The 24,336-nt window shown below is 45.3% G+C and overlaps 1 protein-coding gene across 1 annotated transcript; it reads left to right on the top strand.

Moving 5' to 3' along the window:
• The first annotated feature begins 1,229 nt into the window (after positions 1 to 1,229).
• edc4 (enhancer of mRNA decapping 4) lies at positions 1,230 to 24,086 on the top strand. Its single transcript, XM_079162173.1, has 30 exons — positions 1,230 to 1,393; positions 2,601 to 2,751; positions 2,923 to 3,034; positions 3,213 to 3,312; positions 4,392 to 4,578; positions 4,843 to 4,990; positions 5,087 to 5,191; positions 5,378 to 5,490; positions 5,663 to 5,746; positions 5,869 to 5,964; positions 6,213 to 6,312; positions 7,629 to 7,809; positions 9,472 to 9,538; positions 9,837 to 9,928; positions 10,160 to 10,335; positions 10,918 to 10,997; positions 11,269 to 11,407; positions 11,516 to 11,808; positions 12,027 to 12,257; positions 13,037 to 13,138; positions 13,314 to 13,457; positions 14,161 to 14,197; positions 14,443 to 14,590; positions 15,271 to 15,426; positions 16,196 to 16,311; positions 16,397 to 16,562; positions 17,801 to 17,987; positions 18,580 to 18,799; positions 19,425 to 19,588; positions 23,282 to 24,086. Exons 1-30 carry the CDS (start codon positions 1,306 to 1,308, stop codon positions 23,463 to 23,465), a joined length of 4,167 nt encoding a protein of 1,388 aa, XP_079018299.1. The 5' UTR covers positions 1,230 to 1,305; the 3' UTR covers positions 23,466 to 24,086.
• The last annotated feature ends 250 nt before the right edge of the window (positions 24,087 to 24,336 follow it).

The raw sequence follows: 24,336 nt of genomic DNA, 5'->3' as shown, positions 1-24,336 counted from the left end.
GTCATTTTAAACCGTGGCTCGGCATAAATTGCGGCAGGCTTATGTTAGTTTACAACTCAACAAGCTCGTTAAACAGATTAGCTGAACCATCGCAAAAGAAAATCTAAATTTGGAATAGGGGTTGTAACTTTATCTACTGACGTTTCACGATTTTGTGTACTTGGTTAATCATCTAAATCAATCAATGGGAGCACTGTCTCTGGGTGTAAAGCTGTGGCTCTATGAACAGAATTGTTATAGCGGGACAGAATGCGTCTTAGCAGGATTTGCAGTGCAGGAAAACTACCAAAGCAGAACATTAAACAATACTCTACTCTTAAGGCTGATGGATAAACACGAAGCCCCTTTGACTACGCAACGAGAAATGCAAAGTGAATAGATTTTGGGGAGGGGGGGCTGAGCCATTGGAGCTGTTATGTGTTGGGTAGCAGAAGAGTGCAGGATGTTCATTTCAGCATGAGGAGCCCAAGAAAAGAAAACACAGCTGTCCGTTCCTGAGGAGGGCTTCAGTGTCGAATCCAGTCCAGTTTTTGGATCCCACGGTACTTGTTTGAGTCCACCCTCTTCACTTCCTTCATACCGGATTGATAACTCCTGTCCACCAAGTTCTTTGATCTTGCTGATGTGAGTTCCAGGTGATTGTTGTTGCACCATCTAGCGAAGCTTGCCATCAGTCCTCTCTACTCCTGTGTGTACGCGCACTTAATAAGTAGCATGTACTAGGGCCCATCATAAAAGTGTAGTTCCTTACGCTAAGTAAGTCCCCAAGTTGCGCCCACTACTGGTTGAGCAGCTGCAGACCTCTGTGCATGTGGTCAGTCTCACATGAATTCTTAGTGTTGCCTACGATTTGCTGTTTCACCTCGTATTACTTGGTTTTCCCATTTGTCTGTCTGCACATGACCCCCCAAAAAGGAAGTTACATAATAAGAAAGCCTAAGTCTCCTGATTGTGTTGTTATTCGAACCATTTTTTAACACTAATAGAGGTTAACATGTTGGGGTGGAATCGTCATAATGTTTTCGATTTCTGATTAACTGCCCCGAAGGCGACATAATTCCCGTTTTGTGTAACGTTACAATCTCTGCGCCTCTTTATACATCCATGCAATGAACCTCATTAGAAAACATTGAGGTAGGAACCAATGACCTGACGCAGACACTAGCCGGAGCCTTTGGCGCGGACATGACGGAAGTTTAGACGGTTGCTCTGGGTGAACGAAAGGAACATTGACAGCATCGCATCAAACAAGAAATTATTCTCTTCCCCTAAATTAACCCAGTTTCCCCCTTTTCCCCCCCACACATGGCGTCCAATTCTAATATAGATATGGAGGGTGCGACCCAGCATCTCCGGGACATCCTCAAGCTCGACCGTCCCGGGAACAGCGCCGGTAAGTCGGACCGGGAATGAAAAGCGGCGGCGCTAGCTTAGGCCGCAGAAGCTAACAGAGCACTAGCTAACGTTAGCTAAACTGGTACCTAGCTAACGCGAGTTGGTTTAGCGCGCTGCAGTACTGGAGTAAAGTTAGCTCAACAGCAGCTTCACTACCTGCTAACGAAAGCCACCCCATCGCGGGGAAGCACAATTTGGGTGTCAATAGGTTTACAAATGTATTTTCTGACTAACTTTTTGCGGAGCGACGAAAGTGTTCATGTTTGTCGTAATGTCGGAGCGCTAACTACGTCGGAATAGTCAAGTATTTTCTTTATAGTGTTGACTGAGCTAACGTTAAAGCTAGCTTAAGTCTCAGTCTATTTTCTGTTGTAGGACAGCTGGGTCTTAAGCTGCCGGGCGACGAAGTAGAGCAAATGTTTCTGTAATCGGAATTATCTCAACAGCACCTGCTGATTTTTTAAAACTTAATAGCAGTAAAGTGAGGTGGATCTTTATATCGAATCGTCGAGCCAGAATGATTTCACTGCTATCAAGAATTAGCTCGAGCCTCCATAACTGCGTAGAAGGTCAGTGTTGTTGACCAATTTGAATACACTCCTTTCAGCTTTGTTGTTTCCGCAGCCGAGTAAACGCGCTCATTTTGAAACTCGCACCTGTAAATAATGACGAAGATTGATTGATTGTAACGAAGAAACTACAGTCTCTAGCCAAGATGGAGAGGAAAGAAAGAAACTACAGTCTCTCTCCCACCCCCCAATGGCTATTACTAGACCCCATTAGACGTGTTGCATAGCAGGCATTTTGATTTGTCGTTACAGGTAAAAGCACAGGTGTAATTAATAACGTTAATCATGGCTCCGTTGACTGCTGTGTCCCAGTAAGTGATGGCTGTGAGCCAGCAAGCATTGCAACAGGGCTTTGGAACTGGTAAACTTCACATGAATGTGGTCATTAATAAGGTTTATAGTTCCAAGCTAGAATGGTGTGATTAACTCACTTATAAGTGAAACTATAGTCAAAATGTGAATCTTAAATGTTTCAAGTTTATTTCTTTTACACTTATTTGCATACGTTTTATGATTTTGTATTGGGCTGTGAGCGCTGAGAAAATAAAACAGTAATAAACTTCCAGAATAACCATCTTCTCTTTGCAGGCTGTGAATTGTATCTTTGTAACCCCTGCATTCAATGTCTTTCCTCAGATGCCTCAGGTGACAGCCTGAGAATGGCATCTTTTAATGGAGAGCTGAATGGGTTGTTGGGAGCAGTCGGCCTCCTGGGAAGCACCGATCGGACAGACTCTACCAGACCCATCTCCACAGACCTCTGCAGCACTCAGGAGTGTCAGATAATGTACGTTGGTTCTTGGAATCAGCCGCTGACTTTACCACATTAAGCATAATTCTAGTGCTGTCTCCCTTCTATTTGAATTTGATAATAAAAAGATCATTTTTTTTTAAGCACTTCATGTTTTTTAAGAAACTAAATCCATATAGAAGTTAAATATGTGTCGTGCAATTTCAGCTGCCTTTCTGGTGATGATGGCTCCACCTGTATCCCCATCACCTCCAACAACGTGGAGATCGTGGCGAGTCAGGACACCAGCATCAACAGCAAGGCCCGTGGCAGCAGCAAGGTAAGAAGCCAAATCATCAGCGATCGGCAAGCCAGACTTTTTTGGTTTTGTGCTTAATTTTGCCTGGCCTTACCTCTGAGAAGCCAGACCCTCATGGTTAAAAGAAAAAAAATGTATTCTCTTTTTTTAGGAGAGCTTTAATTCATTTTAAATGGTAAATTTGTTTTTTTCTATTCAGGTGAAGATTCAACCTGTTGCCAAGTATGACTGGGAACACAAGTATTATTACGGCCGACTGATAGCCGTGTCCAACTCCTTCCTGGCCTACGCCATCAGAGGTGAGAGTCCTGGAGTATTTCTACTACACAAACATCAAATAGCGCTTGAGATATTTAAACGCGTGCGTGTAGCACTCTGCTGGAGGACTGGATTGTGACCAAGTCCCGCAGGAACCAGCGGTTTTAATTTTAGAGCAGTCAAAACATCTAACTGCAGCTCGTGGGATTTAGCTAGAGTTAACCAGAAGGGTGGAGTCAACAAATGGTTTTAAAGGAGATTAAAGCAGGTCATGAACCTCGGTGGCTGCACTCTCCCTCTCTGAGCTGGTGTCTGTATCAGCAGAACTCCTTTAAAAAAACACCATAAGAAAAATAACAACACGGCTTTAATTACTGACCAAATGTGCCGCTGAAATTATATTCACCATTTTTTTCTGAATCTGTAATCTCCTGTAATTCGGCGTACACACAATCCACCAAAGACCTCTCGCCGTCTCCTGTGCTGCAGTAGCATTCTGTGCCTGAACTGTTACAGATGCGTTAGCAGGGGTGCTGTTTTACAAAACTTAAAAAATATATAACATAATAAGTAGTGATATCTGTGTAGGGGACATCAAATTGCTGCATGCCATGTAGACTTTCTTTTATTAATGCATTTTTGATTAAAAGAAAAATCATTTTAATTGACATGTCCTGTCATCTATCTATTCCTGACGTCTTAGATTATTGCAGCGGTATCATTTAAATATCGGTATGGTGATATTTAGGCATATTTAAGCATTACATAATCTCTCTCACTTGTGGTGGTGTCTATCAACAAGAATAGAGTGGAGCTGAATGGGTTTTTGTGCCTGCTGGCCACAGCATTGAAACATACAAATACAAAAAAGAGTGACCGTGAGTGACCCACCTCACTGTCTACAGTTTTCATCGGAACTATTTCTTTAGAAAACCGTTATTTGCGTGCCGAGCATGATAGAAGGCCACAGTTCTAGTTCAGATTTTCTCCAGATATTCTCCTGTCCTCCTTCTCTGACAACATATTGATAAAACATGATCGAATAGGTGTATGTAGTTGCTGTGACACCCCAGGTTCCCCATTTAATCTCGTTCCTTAAACTAAACATCTGTTCCCTCAGGAGCCAACAACCACGCAATGATTCGCGTCCTGAGTGTGAGTTTTGCCGAGCGCTCTCTGCTGAAGGGCTTCACCGGAGCTGTTACAGATCTGGCTTTTGCCCACCTCGACTCCTCGCTGCTGGGCTGTGTAGATGAGGCGGGCAACCTCATGGTCTGGCAGCTCACCTGCACTGGAAGCAAGATACTGTATCCTGACACGTGGGAGAGATTAAAAGGAGTGCGTGGGAGGATGTGCAGGTCTATGTGTGTCTCTAGAGTATGCCTGGCTTGTTTGTTTCATCCTATTTTTTTGTGTGTACTTTCTAAGTGTAAACGGTCACACGCAGCGGCCCAAACTGCCTGGTGATTTTACTCAAACCCCGGTGATAATACAAGCTGCTTCGCCACAGTGCTCACTGGAGCTAGAAATGGTTCTTTGGTCTCATGTTCCTTAACCCGCGCTCCCCGCAGTGATCAGGTGGTGGTTCATATCCGACGGCCAGAGGACTCTCCGCTGAACTCCCACCGTCGCCTCATCTGGTGCCCGTTCATCCAGGAGGACAATGAGGACAACCAGGACGACGCCAGCCAGACCCTAGCCCTTCTCCACGAAGACTTGGTACCCGTGTTTTTGTTGTCACAGATTCATCGGGAAGACAGAAAAGTGGGAACTTTGCCTCCCTAATTGTAATACCCCCCCTCTCTCTCCGTCTAGGCTGAGGTGTGGGACTTGGAGGTGTTGAGAGCCAACCACAGCAGTTGGCCCGTCGATGACACGGACGTAAAAGAAGGCCTCATCATAGTCAAGGGGCATACCCAGGTAGGAGCTCATACAACTGAGTGTGGAATAGTGCTTCAGCATTAATTCAATGCAGTACATTTAAATGATGATTTTCTACGAGGACGTAGAACTGCAGTAACCTAGAAGTACAAAGTGGTGTGCTGTTTGTTGCATACATTCCTTGCAGTACTGATTGTGTGTGTTGCTTGGTGTCGGGCCCTGCAGCGAGTCAGTGAGGGGGCCCTGTCTCCAGATGGAACCGTGTTGGCCACAGCCAGCCACGATGGGTACATCAAGTTCTGGCAGATATACATAGAAGGGGTGCAGGACAAGCCGAGGTAAGCGAGGAGGCTGTCATGAAATGTAAATGTAGGCATTTCTGAAAGTGCTAAAACATGAGGTCCGTGGTGTAATCTTGTCATTTCCTGACCGTTATGTCTGTTTGTTCCCCTCACTTACTCTGTGGTCGTCCCATCTTCTCTTCACTTTTCTTTCCTCTCCGTTGTCCAGATGTCTTCATGAATTGCGGCCCCACGGAGGACGGCCCCTCTCCTGCCTTCTTTTCTGTGACAACCACAAAAGACAGGACCCCGAGTTAGTACACGCACACACGGCTTCCTGTGAACATGTATTCATCTGATGCTGTAGCTCTATGTTTACGCTCTCTTTCTCCTCTCCTTTGCCGACTCTGTTCCCTTCCACTTTGCTCTTTGTAGTGTTCCTTTCTGGCGGTTCCTTATAACCGGAGCGGATCAGAACCAGGAGTTGAAGTTGTGGTGCACTGTTTCCTGGACCTGCCTACAGACCATCAGGTTGTTGCTTTCATCCATCATTATACGTCTAAGTCCTTTGTAATAAGGGATGACTATTACTATACTATAAAATACATTAGGCTCATCTTATTTTACTAATTGTCTCACTGGTAGTCTCCCATTGAATAGGTGCTTCACAGCAGTCCGAATTTAGTTTGTGGATGATTATTCCTGTTCTCTGAAGCTCATCCCATCTATTAACATCCCCGTTTAAAGTTACTAATGGTGCTGTTCTTATCATCTTGTAGGTTTTCTCCAGATCTGTTCAACTCCTCAGTTCTGCCCAGTCTGAAGGCCAGTCTGGACCTCGCTGCTGAGTATCTCATCCTCACCGACGTACAGAGGAAGGTCAGCACAATGTTCTGTGCGCTTTAGCTGCTCTTCATGAATAATTGTTTCTAACAATATCGATAAACTGCGAATGTTACTCCTTAATGGATACATTTGAGTTATTTTCCTGTCACTTTCTGAACACTAAAGTACTTAACCTTGGAGACCCACATAGACCCATTTCTGTCTTTCTACGGGTGAGATCGCAGGTCAACAGGATATGCAGCATACATGTGGTGTTCATCATCGGAAAGCTGAGAACCGGAAAATGAATTCTAGATGTAGCTCAGTGTGTGTCAAGTTGTTCTAGTCATAAATAAGAAATACAAAATAATGAATTCATTATGAACTTAACCTACTTAATTAAGTGAAAGTGCTTAGAACATTATGATGGCCATTCCCATGATCACTTATGATTATTTCTCAGTAGTCATTTTATATTGGGGTTGAAACCATTTGTTGCACAGATTTGGTGCTAAATGTAACCCATTCTCACTGCTCAAGAATTGATACAAATGAGGACCAACATAGAAAAATCCTTTTGTATCTAAAACCTTTGGGGATAACTCCAAGATTTGCATTTTTTTTTTGCAGATTGGATGGCGAGCACTTCTGTTGTGGAAACTGCTCAAAAAGCTTCTTAATGTTGATATACTTGGAAAGCCGTGCTGAATGCTCCCGGTCTCTAGTTTCATGAGGCTGTGGTTATTCTAGAGGTCACAACAGGTCATTTTATTCAGTGACCAATGGCTAACGTCATCACGCATTAGCTTTCCAGTCACACACACTTTATGCAATTACAAGACTGTTCAGGGTCCCCAGTGTGCAGAAATATTCAAATACACAATTTTTTTGAATATGCGAAAATAACACATTTATACTGCAAGAAAAAAACGCCTTGTTTTCCCCCCAAAACAGCCTGGGATTAGTGTAAAGTGGGTATTTCTGCAAAAGGGAAACTTGCGGGTTCACCCATTTTCATTCAGATATCTTGAGGTGAGAGGTCAAGGGACCCCTTTTAAAATGGCCATGCAAGTTTTCCCTCACCAAAATGTAGTGTGACCGGGCGGCACCGGTGGGTTCATTAGGTCTTCTTGTTTCATATTAGCACTGAGCTCGCTACAGCGTCTTAAAAGACCGTTAAGGCCCAGAATCACCGGTGGTCCTGCTCTCAGAGGGTTAAGCGCTAATTAAATTACATCTTCTTTGGGTATGCCTCATCTGAGAGAGCTATTTTGACTTAATATTGTTTGAAGAGCCACTTTTTTTCTTTTCTTTTTTTAACTGGTTCCCACAGTACCACTTTATCATGCTCTGCTGCTGTCCTTCGCCAGGTTCTGTATGTGATGGAGCTCCGGCAGGATCAGGAGAAGGGAAAGGCCAGTTTCACAGCTGTGTCGGAGTTCCTGCTGACCCACCCCGTGCTCAGCTTTGGGGTCCGGGACGTCGCCCACTGCCGATGGCGACACACCGAGGTCCTCCCTGCAGAGGAGGAGAGCGAGAGCATGACAACAGGTGTGCATGCACACTCACACAAAAACCTCTTTTGATCGTTCCTGTTACCATGGATTTTTTTTACATCAATATATTCCAAGGGCCACCACACATATGGCTACCTTTTTAAAACAAGCCCATTTATTCGCTGTCAGCTTTCATCTTGACTTTTTTGTGAACACTGCTGCATTACAAGGGCACAAAAGGTTATATTCATAATATTTGTATGTAGACAAGAATCAAAATAATATATCCACAGAATATATGTGAATATTTGCCGTAAGAACTGATGTTGTTGGCACATATAAGCGATTTTAGCTTAATTGTCCAACAATAACCGATAAAATTGTCATTTGGCATATTTAAACTAGCAGCTAGATTAGCGTCAGTGACGGTGGACGCAACATTATAACGTTGGTTCCCTCAAACAATGTAACCTAATAACGAAGATGTCCATCAGACGGGGTTTAGAAGTGGTGTACATCCTGCTCTAAACCAGCGCTCACATGACGAGCTAAATGTTACCTAAACTAGCCGTGTCCTAAGATTACCAGAGGTTACGTCGCATGAATCTTGAAACACCCTCGCACAAAGTAGCTTAAGCTAATATCGTAGCTAATAGCTAGCTATATGTTGCAAAAGGAATTTCTTAACGTCAACAAAGTCATCACTTGACTGTCAGTCTCACGAAATCTGCAGGTTGTGCAACAAACCTGTCGAATATTCTCATTTATTAATGAGAACACGTAGTGAGTGAACATACAACATTTAAACTCTCACATTAACTCTCAATTCAACTCGCTGTTTGTTTCCTAAATCAAACCCCGGCTACACATAAGTGAAGATGCACACTCCGACATACGTCTCCAACAGAACTGGCAACCACTTGTTGTGAAGTGAATGCAATGGAGCGGGGGACTGAGACTGCATCATCTAGTTATCAATAGCACCTTTAAATGTGTAGCAGCATTGATCAGGTGCTAATCCAGGCTCTGGTCATCTCGCGCCTGGACTACTGCAACTCTCTACTTGCCACGGCGTCGGCCATCAGACCACTGGAGCTTGTCCAGAAAGCTGCAGCTCGCCTGGTGTTCGATCGTGCTCGCGTCCAGTTTAAGACTCTGGTGCTAGCCTACAGGGCAGTGAAAGGAACAGCTCCTTCCTATCTCCAGACCATGGTCAAGCCCTACACCCCCGCCCGACCTCTTTGCTCTGCTGCCTCGGGGCGATTGGTTGCCCCGTCGCTCAGAGGTCCCTGCGTCCGATCGACCCGGTCACGGCTTTTCTCTGTCCTGGCCCCACAGTGGTGGAACGAACTCCCCACTGACGTCAGGACAGCAGAGTCGCTGCCCATCTTTCGCCGCAGGCTGAAAACTCACCTCTTCAAGAAGTGCGACCCTGAGCCTTCCTCTTAGAGCTTATTGTATTCATATTACTTTGTTGCACTTATTGTATTTGTTTGTTTCTGCACTGTACGTTTCCTCTGGTTTATGCTCTTAGATGCTTGTTTAAAAAAGAAGATGTACTTACGACTTCTGGTGACTAGTAGTTCTCTTGAATACCGATGTTGAATACACTTATTGTAAGTCGCTTTGGATAAAAGCGTCTGCTAAATGACTGTAATGTAATGTAATCCTAATTAACACAGCATTACTCTCCGTGTGTGTGTGTGTTGTCTTCCAGAGGGCACACAAGGACCAACAGAGTCGAGGTCTGGGATCCAAATTAAACTCTACTGTGTCCACACCAAGTAAGTTTCTTCCTACAGTTTGATGTCCGTGTTACGATCATGTTGGCTTGAGTTTTGTTTTGTTATTGTCACCAAGAAGCAATTTGGTTAAAGACGGTCAAAACTACTAAATACCAAATTACCAAAGACTAGCTTTTCATTTGTAACAGTCGCGTTAAGTGAATCACAATGTGTCAAATTTCATAAATGTATGTCCTTGTGGAGGTTTGGGGATGCATGTTTGGCACAGGAAGCATGCAGCGGCCACAGGTCTTGATAATTCGAGTAGTCCTAAATTGGTGTGTCTGTGTGTTTTCAGGAGTCTGCAGGACGTCCAGATCTGGTTTCAGCCCAACTTGGGTTCCAGCTCTGCAGGCTTTCTGGCCAATTCTGATTCTCAGGATGGTTTTGGTGAGTCACAGTCCCAAGATTTCAAAACACAACGGACAAGGACAAATCCCTGGAGACGATGGCTCTTTATGTTTACACAGGTTTCTTACCATACAAATGATGAATCGAATCTAGTCGATGTTGGCGTTCCTTTGGAGGCAGACCATTACATTAGCAAAATACAATCACATAAATCTCCCCAAATACAGCCACACAAAATAAAGCAGTCTGTACATTTTGTGTGTCCTGCAGGGTTTTCAGACCATCTCACTGACCACAGCTCCGACAAGGAATCAGGAAGTGGCTCCCAGAACGACCTGAGGAAGATCCCATCACTTCCTGCTCCCACTGACTTCCTGTCAAACTCTGGTGCCGGCAGCGGCATCAAGCTGATGACTCCCGACGCCTTCATGACACCAAGCACTTCGGTACCGTCACTCCCGAGCCTCGTCCACCGCTTCTCGCCATCTTTCATTAACTAGCGGTCCGGGCTGTTCGCGTGCTGGAGTGAAACTTCAACATCCACCAGTTTACAAAATAGTCAAAAAACCACTTCAGCAAAAGAACATGCTTCAAACTATTTCTGTATGTCGCCTAGCAACATCTTTCCCCATGAATAACACTGTCCTCCCGCATATTGTGCTGCTGCTGGCATTCAGCAGACACAAGGCCGTAACCCTGTTAATCCACAGTCGGTACAAACTGAAGAACTTCTTTATCTTTGGCTGATCCAAAGATAAAGAAGTGAGAGGCTGAGAAATAACAAGTAAAAGAGTCCTAATATTAGCTGAATTTGACAAAAAGGCACTTGAGAATTTGGTCGTGATGTGACCGAGCCCAGTTTTCTCCGTGTTGCTCTAGTTTAGTTCAGTGACGAACGTCAGAAAGTACGGAAGAAGAATCATGCAGGTTATAAGCACAGCAACAGAGGTTTTCTTGACCAATGATTAGTGGTTTTCAGAAACTTTTCATTATAATTGCATCTTGCTAATCACTTTGTCTCATTCCAGGTACCGGCATCCCCTGGCAGCAGCGCCAGCAGTCTGACCATTGTGACGGCTAACAGCAGCAACTCTGACTCAACTAACAGGTGGGCTTCTCTACGCAGTTTAGAAGGGATAAGATCAGGATTAAGATTAATAGTGACCATCATCTGTATTTAGAATGTGGTAATGACGAAAACATACATTTCCTCTTCCATAACAAGTTGGAAATGTGATCGTATGGATTGTTACAGAATATCAGCTTCTTTCTTCCTCCATTCATTTAACTGTAAATCCCCGATATAGATTAGCATGCCCACATAATCTCCTGCTCTTCTGGTCACATGTGAACATGAATGTCTGTGTTGCTGTGTGCAGAGCCATCGACGAAGTCGGTCAGAGTCCCAACAGAGTGGAGAACATCAACAGCAGCAGCAGCAGTCTGACACTCTCCACCTCCACCAGCAGCCCCAGAGCTGTTTCTGCTGTGCTTCTGCCTGGACTGGAGAACCTGCAGGTAAGACACACTCTCCGACTTCTGCCAGCCTCTTGATACTCTACATGGAATGCTCTTTTTTTTTTTTTTTAATGTTTTTTTCACCACACTCCTCATCTCCGTCCTCAGGCATTAGCGTCCCCTATCAGTCCTCTCGCACTCGACAGCCCTCAGGTTCTGGATTCTCCCCTACTGCCCCCTCTGGCCTCTCCGACCAGAGCCCGCTCCCCCGACGTCATCTCCTCCGCCTCCACGGCCATGTCCCAGGACATGCCAGAGATCGCGACCCAGACCCTGCAGCTTCAGCGCGGCCTCGTGTCCGGTTTGGAGCCGTTGCCTCTCTCCGTTCTCCAGACGGACAGCATGGCGTCCGCTGCGTCTGCCCTGCACCTGCTCACCTCACCACGCACAGCCAACAACGGGTACGTTGACGACGGGCAATAATAACTTCAACAAATGAATGCTGACTTAATGTTCGCAGTGAATACTCTGAAGCTGTCAGCAAAGTGTGGCCATCTATCCATCCTTCCTTTTAACAAGCAATCATTCAAAAATGTTCATCAGGATTTTAAAGCATACAGAACCTGCAGAAACGTCAGTATGGGCCTTTTTTATTGACGGAACTATTTTTCTGTCCCAGCCTGATGCCCCTGGAACTGGGAGGTGCCGATGGGCCGGTGGGCGGTTCAGTGGAGTCTGAGCCCAGACTCAGTCACACCCCGTCTGTGCTGGAGAACGCCTTATCGCAGGAGAACCCTGGGGTCGGTGGAGGCTCTTCAGAGGGCAGCGTTAGCCACACGCCTTGGCCGGCTGCGCCTGACATCACCAGAGAAACCAGGAACAGTCTCAGGGACAACGGGCTTGGAGACTGGTAAGAATTAGCATATTTAACAATTAAAAACATTACGATTTCCATGAAGGATTTCACAAAATTCAAAAAATTACTTGTGAAATCTGACCACTAATTAACTTTTTAGACGATGGCTTGTAGAAAAGCAAAAGTCTCAATCATATCATGACTTTTTGTAAGATTGTAGAAATCTGGGTTTTATGAATAATTAAATATTATTACTGGTTAACCAGTTTTGTTCATAATTTATAAAAAACCCTAAAGGGTAACAACCTGGACCCTCTTTTTGCGCTTTATCCGGTCTGCTTGTTATTGTGTGTCGCTCAAGGAGAAGTTTCGTTCTGAAACTTGAGACTTGTTGCCGGAAGACAATGATGGAAACATGAGTGAGAGTTGGAAAGAGGAGTTAGAGTACAGAAAGAGTAGCTTATCTACAGTAGTTTGGACAAACGGACCAGATCAAGCGATAATCTGAGTTTGTCATTGGCAAAAACAAGCGCTTTTAGGGGACGTACAATGACAGTGAGGAATATACCGGTAGGGTTACATTGCAGCTCAATACTGGTCCAGTTTAAAGTATTGCTGTCCCCATTAGTCACCCAGACTAATCGGGTCCAGGTTGAAAAATACAGAAGTTTCACATAAAACAAGCGGTGGCATAAGGCTTGCAAGTGTAAAGCTACGAGATGACACGGCATTAACGAAATGACGAGGCCATTTTCTTTCATATCTGTGTTGAAATTGTAGAAGCGATGTGAGAAACGTTTAGCAAAAAGAGGTTTGTGTCCACTGTGTTGTAGTTCAAGAGAGGAGTCGAAGGACAGACACCTGAGCTCACCGTACCATCGACGCTCCTATCACCTCACACAGAACGACAGTCAGGATGTCGGCGCAGAGCAGAGGTAACGCAAACGAACACACCGTCTCTCTGGTCAAGCAAATAAGACACGCGCAGCTTAATTTAAGGCACAATAACGTTGACTTTATGGATCTTTTCCAAGATGAATACAGAGCATGTGGCATTTACAGCAGCTGTCTCACTCTTTGTGCATCTGTACGTTTCTGTGTTTGACCCAGTGACCCTGACGATGAGGTGGCCAGCCTGGCGTCATCCTCAGGAAATTGTGGCTCTCGCTCCTCTCACAGACTACCGGTTAAGGACTGGAAGACCTCACCACGAGCCTCGCCAAAAGTGAAGAGGAAGACCAAGAAAGACGACTGGTAAGTCGTCATGTGATAGTGAAGGAATCAGTGCCAAGTGGGGCTGTAAAAAGAACATTATTCGCAGTACTGAGGTCATCTTATACTGTGAATGCAACAGAGATCACTAGTGTGAGGTAGAGGACGTATAAATAGCGTCCGTTAGCACCGTCAACGCTAGGTTCAGAGCCGTGTGGAGGCAATCCCTCAATCGTAAATTCCATATAGAAATGTGGATACTCGTTTTTTTTGTCTTGGTTAGAAAGTCACAACTATCTTTTATTGTATTTTTAAGCTCGATTTGATGACGTGTGATCCTGGCTGTGTGTGCATCATTGTCAGGCAGTCACTTAGGCTTGATCGTAGTAGGCGGTTGACTGACTGAGGGACGTGATTAGTCGCACTAAAATGACTGCGAGACTGCAGTTCAGTGCCGTTTTACCTCACTGCTGTTCACTAACAGTAAGTAGTGAAATAGTGAAAGGGGGCTCTCGATCCATCTCTCGACTTCATTTAGCATAATTGAGTTAAGTTGAGCAGCTGGAGTTATGGATAGTCAAGATTAGACAAAGACGATGCTAAAAATGTGTTCGTCGCTCCAAATACTTTTAGTATTCAAAGCATTTAGTGGAATATTTAAGTTAATTGGATACAGTCACAGTAAGAATCATCAGCAATCATTTGGTTGGAATATTATCGGTAAATGTTTCTCTTTTCTCCTCAGTGAATTGTCTCAGTCAAGGCAAATGGACTCTGGTCAGGTAAGGTGATCTTTTGTGCTCGTTAACTGCCACGGTGTTACTATGAATGGAAGATTTATTTTGTATTGTTAAATGATTTTGTTCTCTTGGAAACACATTACCATTAATCTTTTTTTCCCACCATTTGAAATACATTAACAATCGGTTATTAAATAGGCGTCTACTTATATCGACGTTGAACTCAGGATTAAGTGTAATTGATGTGTTTCAGCAGCCCTTTGTGTCCCTTTCTCTCCATTCCACAGATGAATGCTGAAGTACAGGACGAGTTGTTGATGCTCCTGCGTAGCCAGCAGAGGGAGCTGACGGACCTGCGTGGGCAGATTGAAGCCATGCAGAGCACCATCATGGCCCAGGTGGAGCACGTCCTCACCAACCACCAGGAACAAGAGCGTATCCTTCAGGCTATTCCTTGCTCACACAACTTGTTGTGGTAGTTTAGCCTTCCCACCACTCTGTACCCAGGGCCTTTCTGAGCAACTGTGATGCCACTACTAACAGAAACATTAGAACTCACCAAAAAGCCTTAAGCGGTCGCAACGTGGATTTGTTTTTGCTCACACAAACTGAGGCCTGAAGCTACTCGCCATCACTTCTAGGTCACCTGAGGCCACAAAAGGGTTGTGTATATGGAATGATATTCAGAACCCATGTGTTGTGTTGGAAGTCTCATAATAACTTACTGAAAAATATCCAATCATCATGTACTGCATCACATGACTCTATCGATCTCGACGTTACCGCTCCGAGCTACCGTTGATGTTACCTCTTCCACTAAATTTAATATTTTCCAGTATTATTTAAAAGCAAATTAAAATGATTAAATACTTTAGTGTTCAAGATGTTTTCCACAGTACATTATATATGTGAGCTCCAGCGCTTTTCCTCCTAATTTCCGGTGAAGTCCACATACTCTAATCTAATAGACGTTTCTAATAGGCATCGTACTATGCAGCTGGATACTTGGTGTGAATAGTTAGTATGCTCTTGTCTTTTCTAATGAATCTCTACAAAGCTGTTCTAACAGTTCCCCTCCACATGTTATTGTGAGCCTTGACCTCTCGTGACCTCAGAGCGCAGACTGGAGCGAGTTCTGGCGGAGAGTCAGAATCATCAGCAGCAGCTTCAGGACCAGCTCAGCCAGCAGCTCAGCAGCACCCTCAGCTCGGTGCTGACCAACAGAATGGACAAAGTGCTCCGGGAGGAAATGAAGAAGATGGTCCCACCGAGTGAGCACACACTCACGCACACACCTACACACGTCATTGAGAACAAATGAATCCGCCGTCACAGAGACAGCCGAGCAGAGCTTTGTGGACGATCGTCCTCATCTGTTACCAGATGATGGTGCTATTGCTCCATTTAGTTGTCTGGCGGTCGAGGATGATTTTAAGTGTAAATCTTAACAGTCTGCTGAGTCCTGTCCTTGGCTTCTCTCCTCTAATCTTTCCACCGTCCTCTTGCAAATGTGTGCTTTGTTCAAGTCTTATTTCTTTATCGGTTGTAGCTGTGTCCAAGGCGCTTTCAAAGTGTGATACTTGAAGGTGCCTGGCATTTTTTATTTCTTACATTATTTGTCTTTAGAAAGATGTTTTTGTTTATTTTCACCGTGCAGCTCAGACAGCATTCTGTATTCACTTATGAAATCTGCTTTCAGAGTTTTAGCTGTTTCAGTCATTTTGCAGCAAAGCAGATGTTTGAAGTTTTTCAAACAGCATAGCTTATTTTAGGGAACGCTTTATCAGCTAAACATCGGTATCGGCCTGTATTTGCCTCGACTGCCATCGGCCTGTTGGCAAATAAGATGACATTGATCGATGCGGTGGCAAACAGACCGGGTTGCAACCGATAGCTGACAAAGAAAATGACAGGACATTATCAAAGAAACTGTATTTGACGCGGATCAGTCATGATCAGAATGAACTGTAAACATCGCCTGATCAGCGGCTACTCTGGATTCTCGCTAATCTGTCTTCATTTATTCCGTCCCCTCTCCAGCGATCTCTAAGAGTCTGGAGCCGGTGACGGGACAGCTGAGCAACACGATCGCTGCCAAGCTGACCGCCGTGGAGATCACGCTGAAGGACAATGTCAGCAAGGTGGTCAAGTCCAAGGCAAGTGTCCTCTCCGATCCTGTATCTTTGTAACTCCGCCCTCCTTCCCCCGCCCCTCTCACCGTACCCACTTCCTGTCTTACAGACCACAACGGATGCAATCGGTCGCGCGGCGGCCGAGGCGATGCAGGGGCCCATCCAGGCGGCCTACAAAGACGCCTTCCAGGGCATCGTGCTGCCCGTTTTTGAGAGAGGCTGCCAGTCCATGTTCCAGCAAATCAACGACAGCTTTAAACAAGGCACACAAGAATGTAAAGCAGTCTTATCAAGCTTCACAATGTCAGCAAATATATCACAAATATCTTTTATATGACCTGCGGCCACACAAGCTCAAATCGGTCATTTTCTTTACTGTGGAAATAGACTTTCCATTCAGTCGCTGGACGTCCAGACACTTGAAGCTGTTCTGGGAGCTCACCATGGCCAATGTCCTGTTTGAGACTCTTTTTATTGGTGCGGTGTCCTTTTGTCTAGCCCTGAAATCAGGGTCTGTCTATCTGGAAGTCTAATTAAATAACCATCTTTTTAAAAAAAAAAGCTCAGGGACATCTTTTGTAATGAGGCTTTTCCAGACTCAGTCGGAGCACGGATTTGTTGATAAGCAGTCTATTTATTCTGAGATTGTGCTCATGTCCGCCTCTGGAAGAGGGCGGCGAGGTGTTCTTTTTAAGAATTTACCAAGGCTGTCCTAAAGTCTGAGCGTATGTGATCCTCTGAGCTTGTTCCAATTTCAATTTAATCCACGATCAAACTCAGGGTTTAGCTTTTTGTGTGTAAATATTGATTATAACTTTGTGAATGCTGCATTAACATCCACACTGCCATCCAGCTAGTGTGCAAACCTTCAGTGGTGTCCTTTATGCCCCGATCTTCTCCTGGTTGTTGGTGCATGGTGACGTTTTATTTATATATATATATATATTTATATATTTATATATATATATATTTATATATATATATATATATATATATATATATATCTCTTCAGCTTTGTCGTGTTTTATCACAATGAATTCCATCCTGAATTATTAAACCCTGTTCAGAATCCTGTTTGTTTTGTGTTAAGGATAAATGATTGAAACCAGAGGACAAGGCTCAAAAATATCCCGACAGCTGTTGAACCAGTTATATGTTAAAAACATTTATTAAATGCCATTAAAATAAAAGTTATAATCTAGAAAACGTTTAAATCCTCATGTTTAGATCGCATTCCAAGCGGCATGCTGAAGACCCAGTGACCTTTTGCTAGCTTGTTACTACGTTTCCTGGCTGAAATTCCACTTTTATGGTATTATGTATCAAAATTTTATTAAATGATCCCTTTTTAAAAAATGTTTTTTGACAAGGAATCATGAAGTTCTGCACTGTTTTTTTGGCATTACCGCTGCCCTTTCACATTGCTCTGACCGGTTAAACCAGAGTGTTACTTGGAACGTGTCTGCTCGTGTTGCGGTGGCGGCTGATGTTCTGTTGACTTTCATCTCCGTAGACATCCAGCAGCTCGAGAGCCACATGAAGAGCCGACAGCAGAGAGAGCAGGAGGCACGAGACCCCGTGATTAGCCAGCTCCAGCAGACGATCGACAACTTCCAGAGCTCCACCGATCAGCTGGCCAACAACATCACGGCCAATGTGCGGGCAGAGGTCCAGCACCAGATCCAGATGATGGTGGGAAAGTATGTATCCTGGCGAGGCCACACTGTTAAGATCAGAAAGCTGCTACAAATAAACTTTTGAATAGAATCTCTGCTATCCCCATCAACTGTTATTCCCTGCAGTGATTGATCTGATAGCATTGATTGACACTCCAAGTGGATATTTTGAATATCGGATATGCATATCAGCAGATGGCTCTGTCTGAAAGCCCTGGCCTCATTCACTGTCTATTGAGCAGGTGCATAATGGGGCTGGAGAGTAGAAACAAGCAAGGCTTAATCCTGAGGCTAATGTAAGAACATAAATTCGATCAAGTCTCCTGTTCCCTCTGCAATTAATTTCATGGCCTCTAGAGTTTATAGATTTGTTGGGGGGGGGCAGAGACAAAGTAGTTGGTCATCTAAAACTTTAAAATCTTGAAAAGGAACTGACACAGATTTTCATTTTATTTTTTAACTCTGAGATTCACAGAAATACTTTTTTTGAAAGAGGGTTCCTTGACCTGGCCGGCCCGCTACAGTGCAGTGCAGTACAGTGGTAGAAAACGCACATTATATGGAGGATCGCCCTCTTTCTCACGTTTCCTCCTCCCCGCCGTTTTTCCCTTCACAGTTTGCAGGAGTCTATTCTGAGCCACGTGCAGCGCATCGTCAAAGGGGAGGTGAGCCTGGCGATGAAGGAGCAGCAGGCGGTGGTCACCTCCAGCATCATGCAGGCGATGAGGTCAGCGGCCGGCACGCCCGTCCCCACGGCTCACCTCGACTACCAGACGCAGCAGGCCAACATCCTGCAGCTCCTCCAGCAGGGCCAGCTGAACCAGGCTTTCCAGCAGGTAATTTCCCAACTGTTAATAAATGCGTGCACGTTCACACACGTAAAGGCCCGCCTGGACTACACAAGGCCCAGATATCCAATATGCTGCAACTAATTTATATTTACCAAATTTGCCAGTTTTAAAAAACTTTTTTTTTCCTCAAGCAAACCGGTCCTTAACCGGGATGTGAACCGAACCGTGTCTTCCATAATATGAACCTACTCTAATCGGCCGCTAAGAAATTTCGTCACCTATCTTTTTGTTCATTGTTTCTGGCTGTTCGTCATCTGTGCATGTGTATGTGCATGGAGTTCAGTTCTTCACCCACGGATATTTTGATTGACACTTAAAATTCAGATTAGCCTACCTAAGTTCGTAGTTTTATTAGAATCTCTTCCATGCTTAGCAGATTGTAGTTTATTACAATTAGGCATCAACAAGATACACAAGTGTTCTTTCTTTACAGACATGTCTCTGGCTAGTTTTAGAAGCAACATACAACCACTAAGGTGGAAGTGGCTTGTGGCCAAAACCGTCCCATCGCTTTTTAGTTTGTGTATTGATCCTTTTCCTTTAGGAAAGATTCATAAAGCCGGTTTAACCTGAACACAATGCCCTCTCTCTCCCCCCTTTTTCCTTCCAGGCTCTGTCGGCCACAGATCTGAACCTGGTCCTGTACGTGTGCGAGACCATCGACTCTCAGCAGGTGTTCGGTCAGCACCCGTGTCCTCTCAGCCAGCCCGTGCTGCTGTCGCTCATCCAGCAGCTCTCCTCCAACCTCAGCACCCGCTCTGAGCTCAAAATCAGGTGAGGTCATTTTCTCTTTCACTAACTTGCAGCCATAGCAAAGTTATTCCAGAGTAAATGTTCGGTGTGTCATTTGTAGACTAACACAATGAAAGTCAAAGCACAGTAGACCCGGTGTGAACCTCCATGACCATATATTGAGATATCTCAGATAGGGCTGCAACAACGAATCGATAATAATCGATTATTAAAAGAGTTGGCAACGAATTTCATTATGAATTCGTTGTGTCGCACGATTATTACGCCACTCAATAATGCCATGTTCACACCAAACGCGATGAACGCGGCGTGAAACGCGTCATTGGTGCCGCCGGTCTCGCCAGGGACTATTTGTGTTCATTCGCATGAATCGCGCTGGAGGCGCCGGAGAGGGAGTGCGGCTTATCGGCCTGAAAGCCGTTCAACTGTCCACCATCAACCGTGGAAAAAATAGCCTCTATTTCTGCTTAGTACGTGTTGTGGAAGTCCCAGATATCACGGGAAACTAAATGCCGTCATGTCTGAGTTCATAACATAGTCCAGAGGAGCTCCGTGGATTTCATCGAGCTCACTGTGTCTAGCGAGACACACGTCGGCTGTTTACTACAGCTGTATGAACACACTATAAACTGATTTGGCTGTGATTTAACGGCAATAAACTGACAAAAAGGGACCCCGAAATAACTACGTAATGATGCCGATTTGTACTCGTTTTCTCAATGGAGCTCGGATCGACCGGTGCTAGGCTATGCTAACATTGTAGCAGCTCCATCAACACTCACAATAACGTCATCTAGACGTAAATACGGCAGCGTCTATTCATTATTTGCACTATATGGTTTACACACACACACACACATGTATACACATAGTTTGGTCCGGTCTATTGATATGAGGGATCGTAGAGCTCTGGGTGAACACAGACGGCTACAGTATTAATTTCCTGATTCAACAACAGCAGGACGTCAGTGATGACAGGAGAAACATCTCAACGCTGATAGGCTATCGTGCCACAGCGTCACGCAATTTTTTCGGTTGATTTTTTTTATCCGATTCATCGATTAATCGATTATTAAAATAATCGTTAGTTGCAGCCCTAATCTCAGAATAATGTTGTTAGTAAGCAGAAGGCTTCCCTACACTTCACTTACAGTGGGACAGGAACATATTCATGTAATTGATTGAATTAGTTCAGTTCAGGCATTAAACCAGCCCAACTAAACTATAAAAAGTCTTTGTGCGACTGCGAAACCACATTTTAAAAACAAACTAAAATCTTCTCATGTTTGTGAAGCCAGTAATAATTGAGGGATGATGACCTCGAGGGACAACCGTCTTTGAAGTTGGTCCAGTATTTGAGGGAGAACGCTGCAGCGGGCAGATGCTAAACGGGTTGCAATGTAATCACATCACACCGCCCGATGTACGTCAGTGGAAAGTGTTGTTGTTATAGTGTGGGACAACATTATAGAAAGGACCATACGGAGGCATAAAGCGCTTGCTTGAAACAATTACAGAATTATACTCTGCTCAGTAAATCGTCTCGCACCACTGTAGTTTGATGTAAGGCCTGTCTTGCTACGCAGCAGGCATAGCTTGGGTTTAATAAAAAAAAAAAAATGTGAGCTGCATGAGCTCACTTCTTCCCAAAATGTCTTCGACTTCTCCCCCACACGAGCTAGATCCCGTCTATCAGCCTAAACTCTCAACTCTCATCTCCATCGCACGTCCATTATTCCTCGTCTCCTGAGTGCTAAGCGGCGCTAAACTGCTGACCCCATCACACTGCTCCGTCTGTAGCCCCGCTACACGGCCGTCCGGGGAGCACCAATTTTTAGATGCTCTCCATCGTTCTGTTTTTTCCTCGTCCTTGTGGCTTTCACTCTTGCACTACCGGCTGTTTTTCTTCCTGTTTCTTTTAACAGAAAAGTGTTGTTTTATTCTCAAGAAGCGTGTGGATGTGTCTCCTCAGAGCTCTCGCTCTTTCTCTCTCTCGCTCTCTCTCTCGCTCTCGCACTCACTCACTCACTCACTCACTCACTCGCTCACTCAGAGTCCCTTTACAGCACCACTCTGTGTCTGGATGGCCTGTTTGGTTCTGCGTTTACGTTGCAGCTGCTAACACGGCCCTCTGGTGCCGCTCTGAGCCATCTGGAGAGAGCGAGATGAGGCCAGCAGGGTGTGGTTCAGTCTGAGGCATTATTAGGACAAAGCACGGTCCAGGTCGCATGGGTTCAGTTGACAGAAACAAAACGGGATAAATCACAAAACTTCTTAACGCCTTCTCACGCTCTACTACTTTACATGGTAAATTAGATTCGAGCCATGCAAAAGAAGCCGGTGAATGTTGGGATGAGACGATAACTGCAGCGACTGTACGGCAGCTTTTCCTGAGGCTTTGCACGAGATAAAGGAGCCTTCCTACTCTCTGCTTCTGATTGATGGCATCTTAGAAGAATCCGCAAAAGATTCCCAGAGCGAAACGAAAGCAACGGGAGGATGGCTGGGACCAGAGGATCGTCAGCTGCTTTTAAAGAACACATTGTTGTCCAAACGGATGACAGAATACTGTGAGCTGAGGGACTTTACGTGTTAGAAAAGGACAGCTAGCAGATCATCTCCTGTAAGACAGAAACTAGCTGGTCAGTATCGAGAGTGTTCTATGCAGTGAAATTGAAAGTCACGACGAGTGTGTAGGCAGTGTACAGGGATTTGGTGGACCTGTAATGTGTGTTGAGGGTCCGGACGCGGAGGTGAATGGTCATTTAAACTGTAAAAGACAAAAGGTGGGAGAGCGGGACAGAAATAGAGCTGCAGGACCACCAGATGTCCGACTAAAACAATTAGTTTGAGAGTGGAATGTAGTGTGGTCTGAGCGAGGGGGCAGGGCGCAGGTGACGGTGGCATAACTCCATTTTGTGCTGCGGTATTTGAGCGGAAAGCGCAAGGTGCACAGCGGGCCATCAGCCAGGGAGGCGATCAAGGTCGCCGCTTGACATTCAAACCCGAGGATGCTCGTTTAGACGGGGATGGAAGCGGCCTTGCTCTCTGTCCCCTGCAGCTGCTCCACGGGTCAAAACACAACCTCATGCTGTTTTTATATCTAACCTTTATACCTTCTTTCATTTCATAATTTTTCTTGTCACAAACGGCTTGTGCTAAGCTATTGGCTTTTAAAGGTGTTCAATTAGAAATTTCCGAGCATATCTTGTTGACTCCACACGGCTCTCAACATGGCGACGGCTCCCTAGCTGAAGCTGCTCCTCTGCTCCCCTCGTCTCGGTGAACATATCCGAGTTGGCATATTTCCATACGTTTGGTCTAATAAATAGCCTCTTTGTTTGGATTGAAATATAACTGCAGGCGCACCCCGACAGCGTCTACGGCTGGTTCTATTTTTGGAACATGAACATGGGAAGTTGCGTGCCGGTCGGCTTTGAGTCCGTTATTACTTAAGTGTAGAATAATTAGGTTAAAGATAATTTAATATGCTGCAAATAGATTTTTATGTTTATTTATAATTAATTTAGGCTAGAGTGCATTGTGGCAGATTTCAGTTCATCTTTTCTTTTCTTTTTCCATCAACCAATCGATTGGTTGAAGACTGGGTTGGATTTCAGTCGACCAGGATTGTCTTTGGTTGACTGGAGATGTTCTCTCCTGCTCTCACCTACAGTCAATAATATGAATTGGTCTCTGTCCCTCTGTGTTCAGCTACCTGGAGGACGCCGTGATGAACCTGGACCACGCCGACCCGCTGACGAGAGACCACATGTCCTCCGTGCTGGCCCAGGTCAGACCGAAGCTCTTCACCTTCCTGCAGCAGGACCCCCACAGCCCGCTCAGCAAGAGGGCGCGGCGCCTCATGATGATGCTGCAGGGCCTCGTCAGCCACTAGTCAGGAGAGTCCTCTCCTTTATAGAGAACGGGTCGTCGCGAGTCCATTTTTTTTGTTGCGAGTCCACGACAACTTCACCCCCCTTCCCCCCACCTCCTGCACACCCCCCGAAATCCAGCTCCGTCTCCCCTGTACCATTCGTTCCTCCGCCCCCGCTCTACCTGAACCAGAGAAGTGTCAAGTTAGGAAATAGAAGCGGGTTTTGTTTCTATTTGTTTTGTTTTCCTGGACACAACTTCGATGCAAGACAATAATGGTCCGGACTCTGCAGTCCGCTGTAGATTCTTCAAGACCTTCGTAACTGCTGCACCCCCCCCCCCACCCACCCACCCACCCACCCCCACCCACCCCACCCACCACCACCACCGAGAGGTGCTCTGGTCGTCGTCTCATCCTTTTATCCTCCACCACGAGAGCGAAAGCGGGGTAACGACCTTTCTTTGTGGTCGTCCCGGACACTTCGGAACCCGACGCTGCGTCGATGCCACTTCAGTCGAGAACGTTACACAAGACTCAAAGAATGATCCAGCCGAGCGGTCCCACGAGACCCGCTTCCTTCGTTGTGCCGTGTTCCTCTGACCCCATCAGTCAGACGCGGTTGAGTTTTTTGTGATACCGAACAAGCCGTGACACACGGGGGGGGGGGGGGGGGGGGGGGGGGCTTCTTCTGAGCAACAGGAGGAGCCTTGTATCTCGGCAGGCGTGGGCTTTTCTTTCTTTTTCTTCTCTCTCCACCACAGACCAGCATCCTCAACCTGGACTTCAGTTGCTGCAGGAATTACGATGTCCTTGTTTTTGTTTTTTTTAAACATCCAAGCTAATCCCGGCAACCAAAAGTATGTAACACACTCAAAGCCATTTCTTGTCAGCG

Source organism: Pholis gunnellus (assembly GCF_910591455.1).
Source record: "Pholis gunnellus genome assembly, chromosome: 7".
NCBI lineage: Eukaryota > Metazoa > Chordata > Actinopteri > Perciformes > Pholidae > Pholis > Pholis gunnellus.
Note: the sequence above shows the minus strand (reverse complement) of the source record. Positions and strands in the feature narration are given on the sequence as shown.

Excerpts from the sequence above, each read along its gene's own strand:
- edc4 (XM_079162173.1), top strand. The coding sequence starts at position 1,306 with ATGGCGTCCAATTCTAATATAGATATGGAGGGTGCGACCCAGCATCTC. Across the intron at positions 13,458-14,160 it reads AAGACCAAGAAAGACGACTG|TGAATTGTCTCAGTCAAGGC; the intron begins GTAAGTCGTCAT and ends TTTTCTCCTCAG. Across the intron at positions 16,563-17,800 it reads TAAACAAGGCACACAAGAAT|ACATCCAGCAGCTCGAGAGC; the intron begins GTAAAGCAGTCT and ends TCATCTCCGTAG.